The 23,966-nt window shown below is 38.5% G+C and overlaps 1 protein-coding gene across 4 annotated transcripts in view; it reads left to right on the top strand.

The window, feature by feature from the left end:
- MC2R (melanocortin 2 receptor) overlaps positions 1 to 17,912 on the top strand; it is a 40,310-nt gene extending 22,398 nt beyond the window's left edge. For 2 of the 4 annotated variants that reach the window (XM_035705202.2, XM_035705203.2), the window contains 2 exons: positions 256 to 347; positions 14,616 to 17,912. In XM_035705202.2, the coding sequence (XP_035561095.2) occupies positions 14,740 to 15,630 (891 nt within the window). In that variant the 5' untranslated portion in view covers positions 256 to 347; positions 14,616 to 14,739 and the 3' untranslated portion in view covers positions 15,631 to 17,912. The remainder of the gene's footprint in view (positions 1 to 255; positions 348 to 14,615) is intronic. The other 2 variants (XM_025421881.3, XM_025421882.3) reach the window with 1 other exon arrangement.
- The last annotated feature ends 6,054 nt before the right edge of the window (positions 17,913 to 23,966 follow it).

Genomic DNA, 23,966 nt, shown 5'->3' on the forward strand with positions numbered 1-23,966 from the left:
GGTTTCCTCAATTCTAAGGGGGATAATAACATTACCTACCTACAGAGTTGTTGTAAGAATTAAATGAATTAATGTGTGTGGAGTACGTAGAATGGTGTCCAGTATATAGTAAGCACTCATAAACACCTATTAGTGTCATCGCTCTCTTCAACCAAGAATGAGGTTGCACACTGGAGGCATGAAGATGGCAGCAGAATAGGACCCTAAGCCCATCCATGAATACAACTAACTATTAATTCATCCTAAATACCTCAGAAATCCACCTGAAGACTGACAGAACAAACTCCTGTTCTGGGAGAGAAGAGGCCACATTGAAGAAGGTCTGAAGTGCAGAGACGTGGTTTAAGGTACAAATAGATCATGGCTGCTGTGGCGAGAAGGGAGTCATGGTAGCAGAGAAGGGTGATAGAGAGAGAGGGAAACACACAAGGGAATGCACAAGGAGAACATTTCTCCATCACCACTGGCATAGAAAGTGAGCTGAGCTGAATTTCTTGAGTATTTACAATGAGTGAGGCTTAAAGCCTGGAATTTTAAAGGTCAGCAGGCTTCAATAGACCCTAGAGGTCAATGTGTTGGTCTTGGAGAGAAGATAGGCAAAAAACCTGGGAGTAGAGAGCATGTAAACAGTAATCTGAAGAGTTCCTGGGGTGCATGAAGGGGAGAATATTTGTTCTCAGAGCACATCCCTGACAGGCAGCATTCATGGAGTCACCTCTCTGAACAAAGGAGTTGTTTGGAACCATCCCCTCCCACTGCCCCTTAGCATAAACATAGAGCCACCTGTGCGAAGCAGCAGAGGCTGGAACTGGCTACCTAACTTGCTACCCTTAGCCCCACATACCTGTGCACTGATGAAATTGCCCTTCCAGGAGACCAACACAAAATTCTGCTCACATCATGTCTCCCAATCAGAGAGTTCAGCAGGGTGTCATTTCCAGTGGAGATGGTATTTAGATCAAAGCACAACTAACTAAACTCACCACATTCAGTCCAAGGACCAAACATGGCCTGCAATAGGAAACAGAACTTCTGCAGGTGACTGGCCAGAAGGATAGAGCAGCCGAAACATAACAGCAGAGCACAGAGAGCACACACTGAAGATACTCCCTGAAGTGCCGGCCTTGGGTACTACATGATCTCTTCCTCATAAGGCCATTACTTTTAGGAGCAGGAGACATAACTGACTTTTTAAAACGCAGATACAGGCAGACTTAGACAAAATGACAAGACAGAGGAATTTATCCCAAACAAAAGAACTAAATAAGACAAGGGCCAGAGAGAGGTCTCTGGGTGACTCAGTCAGTTAAGCATCTGACTTTTGATTTCAGGTTAGATAATGATCTCAGGTTTGTAAGATTGGGCCCCACGTTGGGCTTTGCAGTCAGTGCAGAGTCTGCTTACAATTCTTTCTCTCCTTCTCCCTCTGCCCCTCCTCCTGCTCATGCACAACATCTCTCTCTCTCTCTCTCTTTCTCTCAAATAAATAAATAAATAAATAAATAAATAAATAAAATCTTTTTTAAAAGACTAGGGCCAGAGAACTAAGCAAAACAGATAAAAGTAACATGCAGATGAAGAATTTAAAGCAATGATCATAAGATCATTATAATGATCATAATGATCATTACTACAAAAATAAAAGAGTTAAAAAAGAATCAATCAGATATCAATAGTGCAATAAATGAGATTAGAAATACATTTGATGCAATGAACAGCAAGCTGGAAGAAGCAGGGGAATGAATGAATGCTCTAGAAGACAAAGTAAGAAAAACAGTGAAGCTAAACAAAAGAGAAAATATGCAAAGCAGGAATAGACTTAAGGAATTCAGTAATTTCATCAAATGTAATAATATTCATATTATAGGAGTCTCAAAAGAAGAAGATAGGGAAAGGAGAACAGATAATTTATTTGAAGAAATACTTCCCTAATATGGGAAAGGTAGCAGATATCCAGATCCAAGAGGCACAAAAACCCCTACTAAACTCAACAAAAGCAAGTCTACACCAAGAACATTGTAATTAAATCTGTGAAATATAGTGATAAAGAAAGAAATCTTAAAAGAAGCGATGCAAAATAAGTCATTAACTCACAAGGGAAAACCCATAGGCTAGTAGGAAATTTTCAACAGAAACTTTGCAAACCAGAAGAGAGTGGTATGATATATTCAAAGTGCTAAATGGGAAAAATCTACAGCCAAGAATACTCTATCCACCAAGGTTATAATCCAAAATAGAAGGAGAGATAAACGGTTTCCCAGACAAAAACTAAAGTTCATGAGTCCTAAACCAGCCCTGCAAGAAATACACTTTCCAATCCATTTTGAGTGGAAAGGAGAGACCAAAAGTAACAATATGAAGGTAGGAAATACAAAAACTGTAAAAACGAATATTTCTTTTTTAAATATTTTATTTATTTATTCATGAGAGACATAGAGAGAGGCAGAGACATAGGCAGAGGGAGAAGCAGACTCCTTGAGGGGAGCCCAGTGTGGGACTCAATCCTGGGACTCCAGGATCATACCCTGAGCTAAAGGCAGACACTCAACTGCTGAGCCACCTAGGCATCTCAAAAACAAATCTTTCTGTAAAAAAAAATTAATCAAGGAACTAACCAAAAAATGTATATAAAATATAATAACATATACAGGAAGGAGAGGACAAAAAATAGTTCATACTTAAATGATCATCAACTTAATATAGACTGATATATGCAGAAGAGGTTATATACAAATCTAATGGTAACCACATATCAAAAACCACCAGTAAACATACAAAGAATAAAGAGAAAGAAATACAAATATCTAAAGAAAATCAGCAAAACGTGAAAGACAAGAAAGGATCAGAGAAAATTTCCATAAACAACCACAAAACAAGAAATAAAATGACAATAAATTTATATCTATCAGTAATTACTTTGAATGTAAGTGGACTAAATGTTCCAGTCAAAAGACATAGGGTGTCAGAATAAATAAAAAACAAGACCCATCTATATGCTGCCTATAACAGACTCATTTTATTCATAAATACACCTGCAGATTGAAATTGAGGGGATGGAGAAATATTTATCATGCAAGTGGAAGTCAAAAGAAAGCTGCAGTAGGAATACTTATATATCAGACAAACTAGACTTTAAAACAAAGACTGTAACAAGATACAAAGAAGAGTACTATATGGCAATAAAGAGCACAATCTAATGAGAAGATATAACAATCATAAGGATTTATACATCCAACATGGGAGCACACAAATACACAGAACAATTAATAACAGAAATAAAGGAATTCATTGATAATAATACAATAATAGTAGGGTACTTTGACACCCCACTTACATCAATGGACAGATATCTAAAATAAAGAAGCAAAGGCTTGGAATAACTCACTGGACCAGATGGACTTAACAGATATATTCAGAACAATCCATCCGAAAACAGCAGAATGCACATTATTTGCAGGTGCACAGGGAACATTCTCTAGAATAGGTCACATAATAGCCCCCCACCCACCAAAAACAAAAACAACAACAACAAAAAAAAACAATTCAAGAAGATTGAAGTCATACCATGCATCTTTTCTGACCACAACATTAGGAAACTAGAAATCAACTATATGAAGAAAAATCTGTAAAGACCACAGATACATGGAGGTTCAACACTTGCTATTAAATAATGAATGAGTCAACCAGGAAATCAAAAAAGAAATTTAAAATTACATGGAAACAAATGAAAATTAAAACAAAATGATCCAAAATCTTCAGAATGCAGCAAACTCATTCAAAGAGGGAAGTATATAGCAATACAGGCTTAACTCAGGAAGCAAAAAAAAAAAAAAAACCAAAACAACAACAACAAAAAAAACTTAAATAAACATAGCCTTATACCTAAAGGGGCTAAAGGACTACAAATGAAGCCAAAAGCCAGCAGAAGGAAGGCAATAATAAGGATTAGAGCAGAAATAAATAATATAGAAACAAAAAAAAAAAAACCAATACAACAGATCAATGAAATCACGAGCTGGTTCTTTGAAAAAAATAAAATAAAATTGATAAAGTCAAACTCAACAAAAAAGAAAGAGAAAGGACCGAAATGAACAAAATCACCAATGAGAAGAAAAATAACAACCAACACCACAGAGATACAAACACTTGTAAGAGAATATTATGAAGAACTATATGGCAACAAATTGAACAACCTAGAAGGAATGGATAAATTCCTAGAAACATAAGCTACCAAAACTGAAACAGAAAGAAATAGAAGATGTAAACAGACTGATTACTGGGAAAGAAATTGAATCAGTGGGGCAAACAAAACAAAACAAAACAAAAAAATCAAACAAACACCTCCCAAAAACCAGAAATCCAGGACCAGATGGTTTTACAGGTGAATTCTACCAAAAATTTAAAGAAGAGTTGATCCCTGTTCTCAAACTATCCCCAAAAAATGGAAGGAAGGAAAACGTTCAAATTTTTTACACTGATACCAAAACCAGATAAAGACACACTGAAAAAGAGAACTACAGGACAATATCCATGATGAACACAGGTGCAAAAATCCTCAACAAAATACTAGGAAATCAAATCCAACAATACTTCTTAAAAACTCATTTACCACAAGATAATGGGATTTGGTTGCAAGCATGGTTCAATATTCAGAAATGAATTGATGTGACACATCACATTAATAAAAGAAATCATTAGATACAGAAAAAACATTTGACAAAGTACAACATCCATTCTTGATATAAACCGTTGACAAAGTAGGTTAAGAGGAAGCATACCTCAACATAATAAACTCCATATATGAAAAACCCACAACTAATATTATCTTCAATGGGGAAAAATTGAGAGCATTTTCCCTAAGGTCAGGAACAAGATAGGGATGTCCACTCTCACCCCTATTATTTAACATAGTAGTGGAAGACCTTGTCACAGCAATCAGGAAACAAAAAGAATTAAAAGGCATCCAAATTGGCAAAGAAGAAGTAAAACTTTCACTATTTACTAATGACATGATGTTATACATAGAAAGACCTAAAACTCTACAACAATAACAACAAAAACTACTAGGACAGTAAAGTCACAGGACACAAAATCAAGGTATAGAAATCTGTTGCATTTCTATACACCAACAATGAAGCAGCAGAAAGACAAAGTAAGGAATCAATCCCATTTACAATTGCACCAAAAACAATGATACCTAGGAACAAACCTACCCAAAGAGGTGAAAAGCCTCTACTCTGAAAATTAAAAGACACTAATGAAAGAAACTGAAGATGATACAAAAAATGGAAAGGCATTCCATGCTCATGAATTGGAAGAGCAAATATTGTTAAAATGTCTATGTCACCCAAAGCAATCCACACATATAATGCAATTCTCATCAATATACCAACAGCATTTTTCATAGAACTAGAACAAACAATCCTAAAATTTGTATGGAACCACAAAGACCCTAAATAGACAAAACAATCTTGAAAAAGAAAAGCAAAGCTGGAGGCATCATAATTCTAGACTTCAAGTTATATTACAAAGTGGTAGTGATAAAAACAGTATGGTACTGGCACAAAAACAGACACATCGATCAATAGAACAAAATAGAAAACACAGAAGTAAACTTACAATACATGGTCAATTAACCTTTGACAAAGCACGAAGGAATATCCAATAGGAAACAGCCTCTTCAACAAATGGTATTAGGAAAACTGGACAGCGACATGCAAAAGAATGGGCCACTCTCTTATATTATACACAAAAATAAATTCAAAATGGGATAATGACCTAAATGTGAGACAAGAAATCATTAAAATCCTAGAAGAGAACACAGGAAGTGACTTCTTTGTCATTGGTCATAGCAACTTCTTTCCAGATATGTTTCCTGAGGCAAGGGGAACAAATAAATAGTAAACTATTGGGACTTCATCAAAATAAAAAGCTTCTGCACAATGAAGGAAACAATCAACAAAACTAAAAGGAAAGCTACAGAATGGGAAAAAATAATTGCAAATGACATATCTGGTAAAGGGTTTGTATCCAAAATATAAAAGTCAACACCAAAATAATTATAATAATCCAGTTAAAAATGGACAGAAGACATGAATAGACATTTTTCCAAAGAAAACATACAGATGGCCAACAGACACATGAAAAGATGCTCATCATCACTCATCATCAGGGAAATACAAACCAAAACTGCTATAAGATATTACCTCACATCTGTAAAAATCAATGGCATAACTAAAATCAACAACACAAGAAACAACAGGTGTTGATGAGGATAGGGAACCCTCTTCCACTATTGGTAGGAATGCAAAGTAATGCAACTACTCTGGAAAACAGTGTGGAGTTTCCTCAAAAAGTTAAAAATAGAACTATCCTATGATCCAGCAATCACACTACTGGGTTTTCACCCAAATAATAAGAATACTAATTGCAAGAATACATGCTCTCCTATGTTTAAGGCAGCATTATTTACAAGTTATGTAAACAACCCAAGAGTCCATTGATTGATCAATGGATAAAAAAGATGTGCTATATATACACAATGGAATATTACTTAGACATAAAAAAATAATGAAATCATGCCATTTGCAATTTCTTGGATGGATTTAGAGAAAAAAGTGAAATAGATAAAGACAAATACCATATGATTTCACTCATATGTGGAATTTAAGAAAAAAAAAGAAGCAAAGGGACAAAAAAGAGAGAGAGAAGTAAACCAAGAAATGGACTCTTAACTATGGAGAACAAATCAGTGGTTAGGGGAATGGAGGTGGGGGTGGGGATGTGTTCAATAGGTGATGAGTATGAAGGACTACACTTGCTGTGATGAGCATGTGGTGATGTATGGAACTTCTGAATCACTATATCATACACCTAAAAATAATATTACACTGTATGTTAACTAACTGGAATTTAAATATTTTTTTTTAAAAAAATGGGTTGCACTCCACCTGTAGACCCTACCAACCAGATTGGCAGCAATTCGTGAATCCACATGAACAATGGCTGACTGATGGCCTCTTGAAGATGACTCCATAGACCACACTATTTCAAATTCAAATTTCTATTCACGTTCGGTAGCCTCCTCGGATTTATAGGGTTGACAGGAACAGATTATCAATGTCCATTGACTGAAGTTGGGTTTCAGAACCACCTCTTCCTAAGAAGTACCAGAATCTCTTTCACCATTTCTTTTTTTCTTTATCAGTTCTACCATCAAATGCATTCAAGATTGAAAATGCATAATACCAAATCTGATTAAACTGGCTCTGGATAGGGTATCAAGTAGGAAGATCTTGAGCTTACCAGGTCCCACAGACACAAAATCTATTCTGTATATATAACAGCTATCTCTGAAAACAAACTGAGTTGACTAGCAGAACAGATCATACAAACTAAGGATACAAAGAGAAAGCCACATTGAGATAGGTGGGAGTGGCAGACATGTGGGTTAGTCAGTGCCCATACATCCAGGATGGTAACTCACAAGTGGGAAGGCTATCAAAGCCAGAGAAGCCCCTCCTGAGGAACAATGAGTCCAAACCCCACAACGGGCTCTACAGTCCAAGAAACCTGCACTGAGTAGATGAGCCTCTATAACATCTGTCTGAAACTATAGAGCTTATGTCTGGAAAATGTAGAGGGCAATAGGAAATGGAGACTTCATGCCCATGATTTCACTTGCTCTGAGACTCAGCACAGAGACAGAAGTTTGAAAAACACCTGAGTTATACACAGAGATCTGTTGACGAATATTAGGGTTGTGCCAGACAGCAGGGACCTGTTGCAACATTCCCCAAGGACAGAAGCAATGATGGGCACTCATTTTTTTCTAGCTGGCCTAGCACTGGTACCTGCTGTGCTAGCACTGCTCATCCTGACCCATAATTCCCCTGTGGACTTGCCCTATCTAACCCAGCTGCCAGATCTAGGCCCCTGCCAAATGGCTCACTGCCCTACCAGTCTCAGCAGACAACCTCAGCCTGCCCCAGAGCCCATCCCGAGTGGCTCATGGCCCCACCACACCTGGTGGATGCCATCAGGCTTCTCCCAAGTGGCTCCCTGCCCTACCAGTCCAGCAAGTACCCTCAGCAAGCAACAGAGCCGCTCCAAGCACCCCCATCCAGGGAAGCCAGCACTGAACACCAGAATGTCTACAGAAGTCTCAGTCAGATTTCACAGCAAGCTGTACCAGAAGCCTGTCCCATTCACCAGTGCTCTCACAGGAGTCCAGCTAGAAGGGCCAAAGACCAACTCTGCTTACCAGCATGCTTGCAGCAGCCATGGCAAAACATTGCAGGCAGCCCTGCCCGGGACAGCCACACACACCAGTGAGTCTGCACTGTGTGATCCAGCCACAACAAGAGGGTACACGCAGCCCACACAAGCGTCAGTCATAGGGCACCTGGATCAAGTGATCAGGAGAATTTGAGCTACTAAGCCTCACAGGTGACCTTCTGCATAAAGTCAATCTTTTAAGGCTAGGGATCATAATTAATCAGTCATAACTGATCTACTGAATACATAGAAATTACCAAAGAGTTAGACAAAATAAGGAAATAGCAGAATATCTTCCAAGCAAAAGGATAACAAAACCTCAGAAAAAGAGGTAAAGGTAACCTGACATTGAAAACAGATATTCAAGTTCAGGAACCACAGTGCCCTAAGCAAAATGAACTCAGAGGGAGCCATACCAAGACAAATTATAATCAAAGTGTGAACAGTTAAAGATAAAGAGAGACTCTTAAAAGCAGCAAAAGAAAAACAACTAGTTATATAAAAAGGATCCTCCGTAAGACTATAAGCTGATTTTTCAGCAGACACTGCAAGCCAAAAGGGAGTGACATGATATATTCTAAGTGATGAAATGAAAAAACCTACAACAAAGAATACTGTACCCAGAAAGGTCATTACTCAGAATTGAAAGAGAAATTTTCCAGACAAGAAAAAGCTAAAGAATTTCATCACCACTAAAATAATCTTATAAGAAATGTTGAAGGGACTTCCTTAAACAGAAAAGAAAAGGCCATGATTAAAATAAGAAAATTATGAAAGAAAAAAATCTCACTGGTAAAAATAAACATAGAGTAAATGTAGTGGATCAACCATCTGCATAACTAGTATGTAGATTAAAACAGAAAAGTTATACAATCATTTAGATCTACAATAATTATTCAGGTATAGACAAAATAATAAGATGTAAAATATAACATCAAAAACATAAAGCAAGGGGGATAAAAATGTAGCACTTTTAGAATGCACTAGAACTTAAGCAACCATTAACTTAAAATAGACTGCTATATGCTATATACATAGAATTTTATGTGTGAACCTCATGGGAACCACAAACCAAATATCAATAATAGATACACAAAAGGCAAAGATAAAGGAATATAAGCACAACACTAAGGAAAGTCACCAAATCACAACAGACGAGAGCAAGGAAAAAAAAGAAAGAACAGAGAAGAACTACAAAAACAACCAGAAAACAATCAACAAATGGCAAAAGTACATATCTATAAATAATTACTTTAAATGTAAATGGACTAAATGTTCCAATCCAAAAACATAGTATCACTAGATGGATAAACAAAACAATACCATGTATACTATGTACAGGAGACTCACTTCAGATAAAAAAACACACGGCCACTGAGAGTGAAGGAATGGAAAATGTATTCCATGCACATTGAGACAGAAAGTTGGGGTAGCAATATTTATATCAGACTAAAGAGACTTTAAACCAAAGACTGTAATTAGAGACAAAAAAGAACTTTACATTATGATAAAGGGATCAATCCAACAAAAGGATGTAACATTTGTAAATATCTATCCACCCCACATAGGGACACCTAAATAAATGAAGCAAATATTAACAGACATAAAGGGAGAGATTTACAGTAATATAATAATAACAGGTGACCTTAACAACCCACTTACATCAATAGATAAATGATCCAGACAGAAAATCAATAAGGAAACGTTGGCCTTAAACAATCCATTAGACCAGGTGGACTTACATATACAGAGCATTCCCTCTAAAAATATCAGAATTCACATTTTTTCAAGTGTACATAGAACATTCTCCAGAATAGACCACAAAACAAGTACCAGTAAATTTAAGAAGATTGGAATTATATCAAGCGTTTTTTCTGGCCACAATGGTATGAAACTAGAAATCAATTACAAGAAGAAAGCAAATATGTGAAGACTAAACAACATGCTAACTTAACAACAAATGTGTTAATGAGAAAAATCAAAGAGGAAATCAAAAAATACCTTGAGACAGATGAAAATGGAAACACAACAGTTCAAAATCTATGGGATACAGCAAAAGCAGCTCTAAGAGGAAAGTTTATAGGAATACAAGCCTACCTCAAGAAACAAGAAAAATCTCTAACAGTCCATCCTTACACCTAAAAAACATAGAGAAAGAAAAACAAAGCCCACAGTTAGTAGAAGGAAGGAAATAATAAAGACAAACAAAACCGATAAATCTTTAGCTAGACTCATCAAGAAAAAAAAAGAATACTCAAATAATGCCAGAAGTGAAAAAAGGAGACATTACAACTGATAGCAAAAAAATACTAAGGATATAAGAGACTACTATGAATGACTACATGCCAAAAAGGGAAATAACCTAGAGGAAATGGATATAGTACTAGAAATGCACAATCTTCCAAGACTGAATCAAGAAGAGATTTTAAAAAAACTGAACAAACTGATAACTAGTAATGAGATTGAATCAGTAATTTAAAAAACTCCCAACAATCAAAACACTCTTCATAGATGAATTCTACCAAACATTTAAAGAAGAATTAATACTTATTCTTCTCAAATGATCCCAAAAAATTGAAGAGGAAAGAATGCTTCCAAACTCATCCTACGGGGCCAGTATTATCCTGATACCAAAACCAAAGACACTACAAAGAAAGAAAATTACAAGCCAACATCTCTGATGAACATGAATTAACGCAGAAATACTCAATACTCAACAAAATATTAGCAAACCAATTTCAATTGTAGAGTGAGGGGATCATACACCATGACAAAGTGGGATTTATTCCAAGGATGTAAGAATGGTTCATCACCCACAAATCAGCCAATGTGACATATCACGTTACAAAAAGGAAGATAAACATGATATGATCATCTCAATACATGCAGAGAAAGCATCTTATCAAATTCAACATTCATTTATGACTAAAAACTCCCAACAAAGTGGGTATAGAAGAGAATGCCATATCACAAACCCACATTTAATGTCATATTCAAAACTTTTCCCCCAAGATCAGATACCACAAAACAAAAATGCCCAGTCCTGTCACTATTATTGAACATAGTACTGAGAATCCTAGTTATAGCAATGAGAGAAGAAATAGAAATAGAAGGCATCCAAATTGAAAAAGTAGTAAAATTGTCACTATTTACAGATGATATTACATATATAACCCTAAAGACTCCACCCAAAAATATTAGAACTAATAAATTAATTCAGTAATGTTGTAGGATACAAAATTAATATACATAAATCTGTGGCATCTGTATGTATTAATAAACAATCAGAAAGTGAAATTAAGAAATAAAATATTCATACTAGAAAGCGGCCCAGTTTCATTCTCTTACATGTAGCTGTCCAGTATTCCCAATACCATTTATTAAAGAAGTTTTCTTTATATTTTTTTTACACTTTATATTCTTGCTTCCTTTGTCAAAGATTCATTGATCATATAAGAATGATTTTGTTTCTGGACTCTGTTCTGTGTTCATTGACTTATGTGTCTTTTCTGTGTCAGTGCCATAGTGTTTTTGTTATTATCATTTTGTTGTACAGTTTGAAATTAGAAAGCGTGATATCTCCAGCTTTGTTCTTGTTCAAGATTGCTTTGGCTATTTGAGGTCTTTTGTATTTATATACAAATTTTAAGGTTCTTTGTTCTAGTTCTGTGAAAATTGCCGTTGGATATTGCCGTTGGTATTTTGATAGAGTTGCATTAATATCCAAAATATATAAAGACCTCACATAACTCAATATGAAAAACGATCTAATTAAAAAATAGGCAGATGACCTGAATAGACATTTCTCCAAAGAAGAAATATAGAGGGTCAAAAGACACATGGAAAACTGCTCAACGTCACTAATCATCAGGATAATACAAATCAAAACCACAATGAGATATCACCTCACATCTCACAGAATGGCTAGTGTCAAAAAAACAAGAAATAACAAAAGTTAGCAAGGATGTGAACAAAAAGGAAAACCAGCACTGTTGAAGGGAATATAAAATGATGCCACCACTATGGGAAACACTATGAAGTTTTCTCAAAAAATTAATAGTACTGTCATATGATCCAGCAGTTCCACTCTTGGTATTTATCTGAAGAAAATGAAAACTCTAATTTGAAAAGACATATGCACATCCTATGTTCACTGCAGCATTATTTATAATAGCCAAGATATGGAAGCAACCTGAGTGGCATCACTAGATGAATGGAGACAGAAAGAGAGGGTGCTACATCTTTATAAGAAATAGGCTCACCCTATTATATAGGCTGAGGAGTTTCAAGATCTACAGTCCTCAAGCTGAGGCCCAGGAGAGATGATGGTATAGTTTCAATCAGAGAGTCTACAGCCTCAGGAAGCCTGGGTGGCTCCGCGGTTGAGCACCTCCCTTCGGCCCAGGCCATGATCCTGGCATCCCAGGATCGAGTCCCACATCAGGCTCCCTGCATGGAGCCTGCTTCTCCCTCTGCCTGTGTCTCTGCCTCTGCCTCTCTCTGTGTGTCTCTCATGAATAAATAAATAAAATGTTAAAAAAAAAAAGCCTACAGCCTCAAGACCCAAGAAGAGCTGATGTTTCTTTTTGAGTCCAATGACCCATCTCAGCAGTCAGGCAGACAGAGCTCCCTCTTACTCACTGGAGGATTTTTGTTCTATGTGGGCCTTCACCATATTGGATGAGGCCTGCTGGGGAAGGCAACTTGCTTCAATCGGTCTACTGATCCAAGTATTATTCTCCCCCAAAGCACCCTCACAGACACCCAGAATAATGTTTGACCAAATGTAGGGCACCTGAGACCAGTCAAGTTGACACACAACTTGACACACATCATTGGCCCCATCCTTTCCAACATACGTAGATACATGAGTGCACGCTGACAGCATAGAGACTTCCCAGGCCTACTAGGGGAAGCTAGGATGACTGAGCATCCTGGTTTGCCTGGGGCTGAGGGATACGACTGGACACTGGTCTCTCAGTCCCAGGCAAACAGGACAAGGTGGTCATCCTAGGTAGAACCCTATCAGCTGCTACCACCTGTCACTCCATTTCTCTCTCTCTCTCTCTTTTCTAAGATTTTATTTATTTATTCATGAGACACAGAGAGAGAGGGAGAGAGGCAGAGACATGGGCAGAAGGAGAAGCAGGCTCCCTGCAGGGACCCCGATGCAGGACTCGATCCCGGGACTCCAGGATCATGCCCTGGGCCAAAGAGAGGTACTAAACCGCTGAGCCACCCAGGGATCCCCCTCCACTTCTCTCTTCACATCAACCTACCTAACTCAAAAACTTACACCTTAACACTTGACCTCTGACCTCAGTCCTTTGTAAGAAAATTCCTTCCTTTCCAGGAGAAACCTCACTATAATATAGTAACGTATGCCTTGTGGACTTTTGATCAAAAGCTACACTCCTAGATGCACTCTCCCTGGGACCACCCTAAAGCATGGCAGCTGGCTTCCCACACACTCAAGTGAAGGAGAATTAAGCTCCGTCCCTTGAAGGGAAAAGTGTAAAAAATCTATGATCATGCCTTTAAAACCACCACCTTGGCAAAGGCAAACTTGACACATTTCTTAAAACTGCCTGTGTCCAACCATCTGAAAACACAATCAGTAAAAATTCCACAAGCTCTCAGCAGAAGAAGACTTCTCAAAGTTGTTCAATTATGATTTCCTCATCCCCTTCTGTTTGAGGGAAACTGGACCCTTCTGGTGCCATAATTGAACTCCAACACCTTGGAATTATTGGAGTTCTCCAGAAATACCACTCCTGTGAGTTCTATCTTTGAAATAGAAATAATAACATGTATTTTGGGATCGGTACATCAATACTTGCCATTAAGCCAGTAGCTGTAGGGTCAGGCAGTGACCCAAAAGACAGTGAAATAGAAAGGACCTAAACATCTCATTTATTCATTGAATCCAGCCACCACCTTCCAATCAAAGAAGGGTAGTTGTGTGCTTTCCTGTTTCTACACATGCCTTTCATTTGTTTTACTTCTTCTTTTTTTTTTTTTCCATTTCAATCCATCTCGTTTAATCTATCTCACACACAGTTGGATTCATGAGGATGGGGCATGGAGAGAGGAGAGGACAAGGACAATCTTTGTTTTTATCTCTGAAGTCAGAATTCCATTAACAATGTTTTTCTCATAGAGAAGTTAAGATGAGAATCCAGTAAACTGTTTTATTTAAATTACTGCACCATCATATTTTGTTGAAGCAATAGAGCTTTTAAAAGATAATGTGACTTAGCTTTTATTTTATTTAGACTATTTAGCAACTAGTCTATAATATATATATAATATAATATATGTCACTATATATTCTTTAGGTGGCCTGGTGGTTTTTACCTCTGACCTCCAGCAAGTACTACAAACAAGAAAAGATTCTGAAGAATCAATCAAGCTTTCTGCCGAGGCAGAGTAACACCTTTGTCTTAACCACTAGCCGGAGAAATGAAGCACATTATCAATCTACATGAAAACATCAACGATACAGCAAGAAATAATTCAGACTGTCCTCATGTGGTTTTGCCGGAAGAGATATTTTTTATAATATCCATCATCGGGGTTTTGGAAAATCTGATGGTCCTTCTAGCTGTGATCAAGAATAAGAATCTGCAGTCACCCATGTACTTTTTCATTTGCAGCCTGGCCATTTCTGATATGATGGGCAGCTTGTATAAGATCCTTGAAAATATCCTGATCGTGTTCAGAAACATGGGTTATCTCAAGCCTCGGGGCAATTTTGAGACCACAGCGGATGACATTATGGACTCCCTGTTCATCCTCTCCCTCCTTGGTTCCATTTTCAGCCTGTCTGTGATAGCAGCTGACCGCTACTTTACAATCTTCCACGCTCTGCAGTACCACAGCATTGTGACCATGCGCCGAGCCATCGTTGTCCTGACGGTCATCTGGACAGGCTGCACAGGCGGTGCCATTACCATGGTTATCTTCTCTCATCACGTCCCCACAGTGATCACCTTCACGTCGCTGTTCCCTCTGATGTTGGTCTTTATCCTGTGCCTTTATGTGCACATGTTCTTGCTTGCCCGTTCCCACGCCAGGAAGATCTTGACGCTTCCCAGAGCCAACATGAAAGGGGCCATCACACTGACCATCCTGCTTGGAGTCTTCATCTTCTGTTGGGCTCCCTTTGTCCTTCATGTTCTGTTGATGACATTTTGCCCAAATAACCCTTACTGCGCCTGCTACATGTCCCTCTTCCAGGTGAACGGCATGTTGATCATGTGCAATGCGGTCATTGACCCCTTTATATATGCCTTCAGGAGCCCTGAGCTCAGGGAGGCATTTAAGAAGATGGTCTTCTGCAGTAGGTCCTAGTGGAATTATTGGTCCCTGATTTTAGAAGCAACAGGGATAATTTTGTCAAGTAACAGAATAACATGACACACCAACAAATGCTCATGCTTCCCCGCGGTCCGTCCTTTCCTTAATGTGCGCAAGGGTTATCCCACTAACTAGTGTTTGTAATAGCTTAGTCCTGTGAGTCTAAGAGTCTTGAAGAGTCCTGAAGAGTCTTGCCGTAGGTTACAACTTTTATGACCACAGAGAGAAAACAATGCATGAAAAAGAATGACCGACTACAAAGCACAGATGGCAATATAAACATATAAATCTAAGAGTTTTTGCACTAAGGTAAAAACTTGCTCTTCTATAGATATCTAGCAAGCCTGTTGCTGAGATTGCCTTCCTAGGCTGGAGGGCGTTGTAATCAGTTTCTAGAAGTTAAAGCGCCAGGACGGATGCTCAGGGCACAAGCTACAACGTGTTTGTAAGCAAGTGAAAGGTGCCAATAAATTACTGCAACTATCCAGCATAGCCACACAGAATCCCTGCCCTCCCCCCTCCTTCCTGCCTGCTTGCTTTACTGTATTCCACCTTAAATCTTTTTTTCAATCTTTTGGAGCCCAACACGGGGCTTGAACTCATGACCCTGAGGCCAAAATCTGAGCTGAGATCAAGAGTCAGACATCCAAAGGACTGAGTCATTTGAGACGGTGCCCCATCTCAAATCTTTTTGGAAGTAGGCAGGGCATAAATTATCAATGTCAAATAAGCGGCTCTGAGTGTCCAATAATAAAGGAAACTTCTCTGTTAGCCCTCTTTGCTCATGGAGTATCCCACTGGCCTTAAAATCCTTTCCTGTTAAAACTCTCATGATTCAGAAGCATAAATTTCAGAGGAGGAAATAAAAATTTAATACATGACCATGTGGAAATAAATAAAGGCCAGAGGAAAAATGTGACTATTTGTTTTTTTTTTTTTGTTTTTTTTAAATAAATTTATTTTTTATTGGTGTTCAATTTACCAACATACAGAATAACACCCAGTGCTCATCCCGTCAAGTGCCCCCCTCAGTGCCCGTCACCCATTCATCCCCACCCCCCGCCCTCCTCCCCTTCCACCACCCCTAGTTCGTTTTTGAAGAAAGCATAACCATTCTTTGTGCGTGTGTCTAAATGTAGGGGTAAAAGAAGAGACTAAAAACCCCAATATATATTGTGTAGAATGATTAGAGAGTGTGAGTTCACCTCACCTTGTGACTACGGGAGAAACCAAAACGGAAACACCACTTCAAGAACAGTGCTAGAATGGAGACCCAGGCCAGAGACTGATGAAAAACCTTTTAACTCCTTCCACAGATGAGTGTAAGAGGCAGATGCAGTCACTGGAAAGTTTCATTCTACTGTCAGCCACAGGAAAGGTGCCAGATATTGAGAAGCAGCGTCCCCGGTGACAATATAGAAATAAAATTGGCAAGTTCATCCATTTTTTAATAGCTAAAGATAAAGCTTAAAAAAGAAGCAAATTCTGACCATAAGCCCTTGCTGAGTTGGAGGGTGATTTAAAGGGATGAGTGATGAGAGAGAGGCAAGTAAGGTCTTTAAATTCACCGAGCAGCTCTGCGTGGGACCCACGGAGAGTGGCTGAGTCTTCTGCAAGAGGCAATGCTTGATCGTCAAGGGAGTTTTCCCTGAGCTGCTGAGAGGAGGAGCCAGCCACAAATAGGACTTCTTGCCTGGTAGTGGTAAGGGACAGGTGGGGGGGGCGGCTAGGTAGGGAGAGAGAGGTAGGGGGCTCCGTGGTCAGGCTCACAAGAATCCCCAAAATGCAGAAATGTAAGGAAACCGAGATAAGACAACAAAGCAGACCATCCTCCCTAGGTGCTGGGGTGGGGGCGGAGGTGACTATTTTTTATGACTGTCACCTATAAGCATCAAAGAATAACCAGACCCTAAAAAGAAGTAAGTCATTAAAGATGCTATCACCAGTCCTTACTCAAACCAAGATTTCCAGGCAGGTTTCCAGACAGCATTCATCATGGATTTGAGATGGAACCTGAAGTATGTCTTGTCCTCTGTGTTCTGTAGAAATCCTTCCTTGGTTACTTCTTGCCAAATGGACAATATTACTCGAATGTATGTTAACTTGGATTTCTTGATAATTAAGACACTAGATGGAAGCTTATTTTTCATAAAATCTAAAGCACAACCCTATAAGTGATTTTTAAGTGTTATTTCTATCGTTAAAAGAATAATGTATAGAATATTTTTTTCTGTGATTGAACTGAGTGTTCTCAATAAAATGTAGACTTTCTTTGATGTTGTGCCTCCTGTGATACCATAGAGGTGAGTAGTGCAATTTAACAACCGTCATAAATAGTCCCAAAGTACTGTGCATGTTGAATTCTGCTTTGTTAGTAACTTTGCCATCCCCTCATCACTCCCAAGCTCTCGGCTGTTACATCCGTCCTCAAAGGAAATCACCTAGAAATTCCTTCACCTCTCACTGTCTTTCATTTGTTACGTTTAATCTGAGAAACAAAATCAAGAAGGCTAGAAGGCAAAATATAAAGGCTGAGTTCCAACTCAGAGACATTGTCAATTCTAGTCCTTAGCATCTTCAAATCAGTTCAAGGTTTTTTTTTTTTTTTTTAAGATTTTATTTATTTGTTCATGGAGAGAGAGAGACAGAGACACAGAGAGGGAGAGACACAAGCAGAGGGAGAAGCAGGCTCCATGCAGGAAGTCCGACATGGGACTTGATCCCGGGTCCCCAGGATCACACCCTAAACCACTGAGCGACCTGGGCTGCCCAAGTTCAAGGTTTTTAATACTTATAATTACTGGGGGGAAAGTGTGGTTTCCTACCCTACCTTTCTATGTAATTCAAACAAAAACAGTATCAAACTGCATACATTTGAGTAAGAAAGATCAACATGGCTCAGATTTTTCCCATGATGATCCCTTCAGTTCTTTTTTTTTTTTTAAAGATTTATTTATTTATTCATTCAGAGAGAGCGAATAGAGAGGCAGAGACACAGGCAGAGGGAGAAGCAGGCTCCATGCAGGAAGCCCGATGCGGGACTTGATCCTGAGTCTCCAGGATCACACCCCGGGCTGCAGGCGGCTCTAAACCGCTGCGCCACTGGGGCTGCCCCAGTTCTTTTATTTTGATCAAATTTTTAAACTGCTTTGCTGATACCATTGATGAGGAGCAAAAGGAAAGCTGAGGGCAAAGCACAAGCTAACACCACACAACCCTCCTTCCCAGGTGAGATTTTTTTTTTAAACTTAAATTCAATTAGCCAACATATCGTACATTGCAGATGTAGAGTTCAATAACTAATATATAATAATAATATAATAATATAATAATAATAATAATAATAATAAATAATAATATAATAATAACTAATATATAATAATAATGTAGAGTTGCAGATGTAGAGTTCAATAACTCAACAGTTGCATATAACCCAGTGCTCATCATATCACATGCCATCCTGAACGCCCATCACCAAATTGCCCCCTCTCCCTTCCAAAGATAGTCAGTTTGTTTCCTACAGTTAAGAGTCTCTTGTGGTTTGTCTCCCTTTCTGATTTATTCCCATTCAGTTTTTCCTCCCCTCCCCTGTGATCCCCTGCACTGTTTCTTACATTCCCCATGTGAGTGAAACCATATGATAATTGTCTTTCCTTGAGTGACTTATCTTGCTCAGCATAATACCCTCCAGTTCCATCCATGTCTATGTAAATGGTAAGTATTCATCCTTTCTGATGGCTAAGTTAGTGCAATGGAATATTACTCCCCAGTTGAAATATGTGTGACATTCCTCAGACACCCCTGGTTGCCCAAGAACAAAACAAAGGGAAAAAAAATAATTAACTGATAGAGATCACAGTCATGTAGGATATGAATCTCCATCAGTTTGCAACTGTCCTAATGATTTATGAGAAAATAGCAATCTCCAGAAACCTCTAGACTCAATTTCCTGGAACCCTAACATCACCCTCCCCTCAATAGGATAGAAAATCTTATATAATCAGGCACTCCTCACAACCCCAGTGCAGCTCTTTCTACCCATGGGTCCTGTCCCTGTGCCATAATAAAACACCATTTTTGCATCAAAAATGTCTCAAGAATTCTTTCTTGATCATTGGCTCTGAACCCCACCCCTCCAAACCACATCACCATAAGCATATGTACAGTTTTATTGATAATGTAGCTTTGGATCAGACAGCTGAGATTAAATAAAGGATGAAGTACTATAAATGACTTGGTGTCCTCTTTTTTTCTCTCTGCCTTTTTGTTGTTGTGATTTTTAATTTATTTTTATTTATTTTTATATTGAAGCATAATTGGCATACAATCTTATATTCTTTTCAAGTGTACAACACAGTGATTCAACAATTCTATACATTACTCAGTGTTCACTAAGGTAAGTGTAGTCACCATCTGTCACCATACAACTTTATTACAATATTATTCACTATATTCTCTATGCTACACTTATTTATTTTACTACTGAAATTTCATATTTCTTAATCTTCTTTATCTATTTTGTCCATTTCTCCACCCACCTGGTGTGTGTCCACCTCCCCGAGGTGAGAAACAGGCTATAAAACAAATAGCTCCTAATCTCTTTTCAAAGTAATTGACTTTATTTTCATCAGTGATGGATAAGCTTCAGCATCCTCAAAAATAGCAGTTTGACCACCTTCAAACTTAGGGTTTGACAAAAAGGCAGCTGGGAGAACAATAGATGCATTAAAGGTATAGGTGGTTATATATGCTGGGGATTCTGCTGAGAGAAGTAGGGGAGCAGGAGGGGGCCTCCTGAGGGTAGAACAAAGCTCAATCACCGTCCCTGGGAACGTTCCCTATGAGGGATCCCAAATGTGGTTAGATAAGTCTTTGGAGCAATTTATGCAACAGGACATTGTTGAAAACAACAGAATCGGCAATTAGTGGTGCTTAACAGCTAGGTATGATCAGCGGAAGAGCCACCAAACAGAGCCCTGTCCAAACTATCATCATTCCAAGGCAAACCCAAAACTACATCCCCTGAGGAGAATATCAGAGGTATAATACTGCAGGGTGGGTTGAAGTGTAGACCTCAGCCAGTCACAGAACAGATAAACAAGCAACTAAAAGCAAAAAATCCCCAGAATGGGGTAAGGGAACCAGTACCCAGAGTTACTATGTTATATCATCTAAAATATCCAATTCCCAGGAAAAATTATAAGACTTACAAAGGAACAGGAAAGTATGATCCACATGCCAAGGAGTAAATAGCCGGCAACAAAAACTGCCTGTGAGACCAATCAGATGTCTAATTTAACAAAAGGTCACAGTAGCTATTATAAGCATGTTCAAAAATTTAAAGAAAATCATGATTAAAGAAGAGAAGATATCATGGGAATGTCATTTCAAAAGAGACTATCAATAAAGAGATAGAAATTATTTAAAAAAAACACACAAACTGTAGAGATTAACTTACTATGATTGGACAATTAAAAGAGAATACAGAAGTGATACCACAGAAACAATGGAGTAATGAACTCCAAAAAATGGTACTTTCACTGAAGCAAACTGATCAAATGAAATGTGTGGGAAATATCAGAAAGGGAGACAGAACATAGAGACTCCTAATTCTGGGACACGAACTAGGGGTGGTGGAAGGGGAGGAGGGCGGGGGGTGGGGGTGAATGGGTGATGGGCACTGAGGGGGGTACTTGAAGGGATGAGCACTGGGTGTTATTCTGTATGTTGGCAAATTGAACACCAATAAAAAATAAATTTATTATAAAAAAATAAATAAAATAAAATAAATAAAATAAAATAAAATAAAATTTTCTGAACCCTAAAATCTAATCAAACACAGCAACCACGCAAGTGCTTAGTGAAGAAAGAGGCAGATAAATTTCTGTAAAAAAGCATAGAGGCATTTTTTTTTTCAGTTTTGTTGACATATAGTTGGCATCTAGCACAGTATAAGTTCAAGAGAATGATTTGACATGCATATATTGCAACATGATCATCACATAAGTTTTGTTAACATCGATCACCTCCTGTATTCATAAAAAAAATGTTTTCCTTGTGATGAGAACTTTAAGGATTTACTGTTTTAGTAATTTTCAATTACACTATATAGCAGTGTTAACTATAGTCATCATGTTGTATGTTGCATCCCAGTATTTATTTCTCTTATAACTGGAATTTTACACCTTTTGACCACCCTCATCTAATTTTCCCTCCCTGTGGTAACATTTTTATTACTTGCCTACCATCCCCCATCTTCCAGTTTGCTAGTGGCCATGGAAATGGAGGCCCTGGCTTCTGGTATGGTTTGCTGGTGCTGGGGGGAGGTATGGACCTTGTTCTCAAAAACTTAGGGTGTGCATTTTGCCCTGGCTGGTGGCACACCTGTCTTGAGGGACCAGCACAGAAATTGACTTTTCACCTGCTTTTAGCTGGAGCAAGATCCTAGGAGATATCCGGTGAAAACATACAGTATCCATAACCACCAGGTAAGGAATGAAGGACAGAGCAAGTAGCAGACATGGCTCGTGGAAATAGCAAAATCACAAGAAAGACCTTGATTGGCAAAGCCCAAGCCTCCAGCCTCAGGTTTACATGACAACCCTTTAGGGTTGAAGTCAAAGTCAGGTATTTGTAACTGTGGTTTCAGCAATCGGTACTAGCAAAATCTAACACCTACTTAAAGATTGGATATAACTCTTAATTACTGAGCTTACATTGGCTCATTTCATCTTAACAGTAATGGCTTTTTAGTGCCTACTGGCTTCATAGACATCCAAATTTATCTATGAGTAGGAGTAACTAGATAAAGTTTAGGAGAAAATGGTCCAGGCAGAAGAAAGATGATGTGCAGAGGTTCTAAAGCAACCCCACACTGCCAGAGCAGAAGAGAAGGGACACCCCCCCCCCCGCCAGGTGCGTGCAAGAACACCCGCTAGAGGAGTGAAGTGCTAGCACATCTACTGCGCCTCCTATTACATCTAAAGAGCTATGCCTACTGATTTAAAAAAAGGATTCACAATAAGGTTTGTACATAGAAAATACATATTCAAAATGTATGACTGGCGAAAACGTTGAGAAAATTATTTTATTTACAAGCCTCATGATCAAAAGAGTTTGGACACCAGAAGAAAGAGTACAGAGGAAGAGGCAAAGTACAGCAGACAAAAGGCAGAGTGATAACCAACCCTTCCAACCACTTCAAAGTTGTGTTTCATCTAAAGGATGATAGGGTATGTTTGGAGAGTTTTATCCAGGAAGTGAATAGCATAACAGAAGTTTCATTTTTAGAAACACCTCTGGCTCCGTGTGAATCATTAATTAAATAACCCAAAGCAGGGGTCATTCAGATGCTGCTCTGGTTCTTTTGGGGAAGAGAGGATGGAGAGTGGGAGATTGCAGACGTGACGGTAATAATATCACAAGAAAGACTTGCGTCAGGTTTACAGGACAAGAATTGTACATGTTTTTCCTAGACCAGCTTCATGGAGGAAAAAGCGCTGCAACAGCAAAAATGAAGGCAAAGCAGCCCAGCTGTCGGCTGCAGGCAGAGCTGATGTCTGCAGACTCAGCGGTAGCTTTGCACATGGCAGTGCGAGTGCTGAGTGGCTTTCAGATACTCAGACGACACGGAGGAGATACCACTAATGTACTCCTTCGTTGTTCTCTATGCTGCATGCTGCCCTTTATGTCAAAAAATAATGATGCTGTCCCAGCAGCCAGAGAGTGTGCCTACGGACATAGTGCATGGCATTCTAGGGGCCTGCACCACAAAACCAAGCAAGCCCTATTGCTCTTGGAGAGAAAACAACTACAAATTTTGTGTCCCCGATCCCGGGCTCAGGCCAATTGGACTAATAGACGGTAGGTAAGCCAGGTGAATTTTACTGAAAGCATGTCTAATTCTTTTACTAAAGAGAGATAACAGCTAGAAGTCACAATTTAAGAAGCAGGTAATTTTTATTTTATTCCTTTAGGTTAAAATTACCTCAACTGAGACTCAAAGGTGTACAACTAATATAGTTTAGCTAATAAATTCATTCAAGAACAGCATAACTTATTGTTCCACAAAAATATTCTGAATGCAGTGAAGCTTAGTTTGAGATCTTAGAAGGATGCTTGTATTAATTTGCTCACAGTGTATGCATGCAGATATAAGCAAACATGTATAAAATAAAATTATCTGTGTAAATATTATGGAATATCCCAAGCAAAATGGACCTGTTTAAGCACCATTTTGTAAAAGATAGTCGCACCTTATCAACTCAGTTTAGACACTGGCATTTAGTGAATCCTTGTTCAGACACTATGTTCTTCATTTCTTCAACATC

The sequence above is a fragment of the Canis lupus genome, chromosome 1 (assembly GCF_003254725.2).
Source record: "Canis lupus dingo isolate Sandy chromosome 1, ASM325472v2, whole genome shotgun sequence".
Classification (NCBI taxonomy): domain Eukaryota; kingdom Metazoa; phylum Chordata; class Mammalia; order Carnivora; family Canidae; genus Canis; species Canis lupus.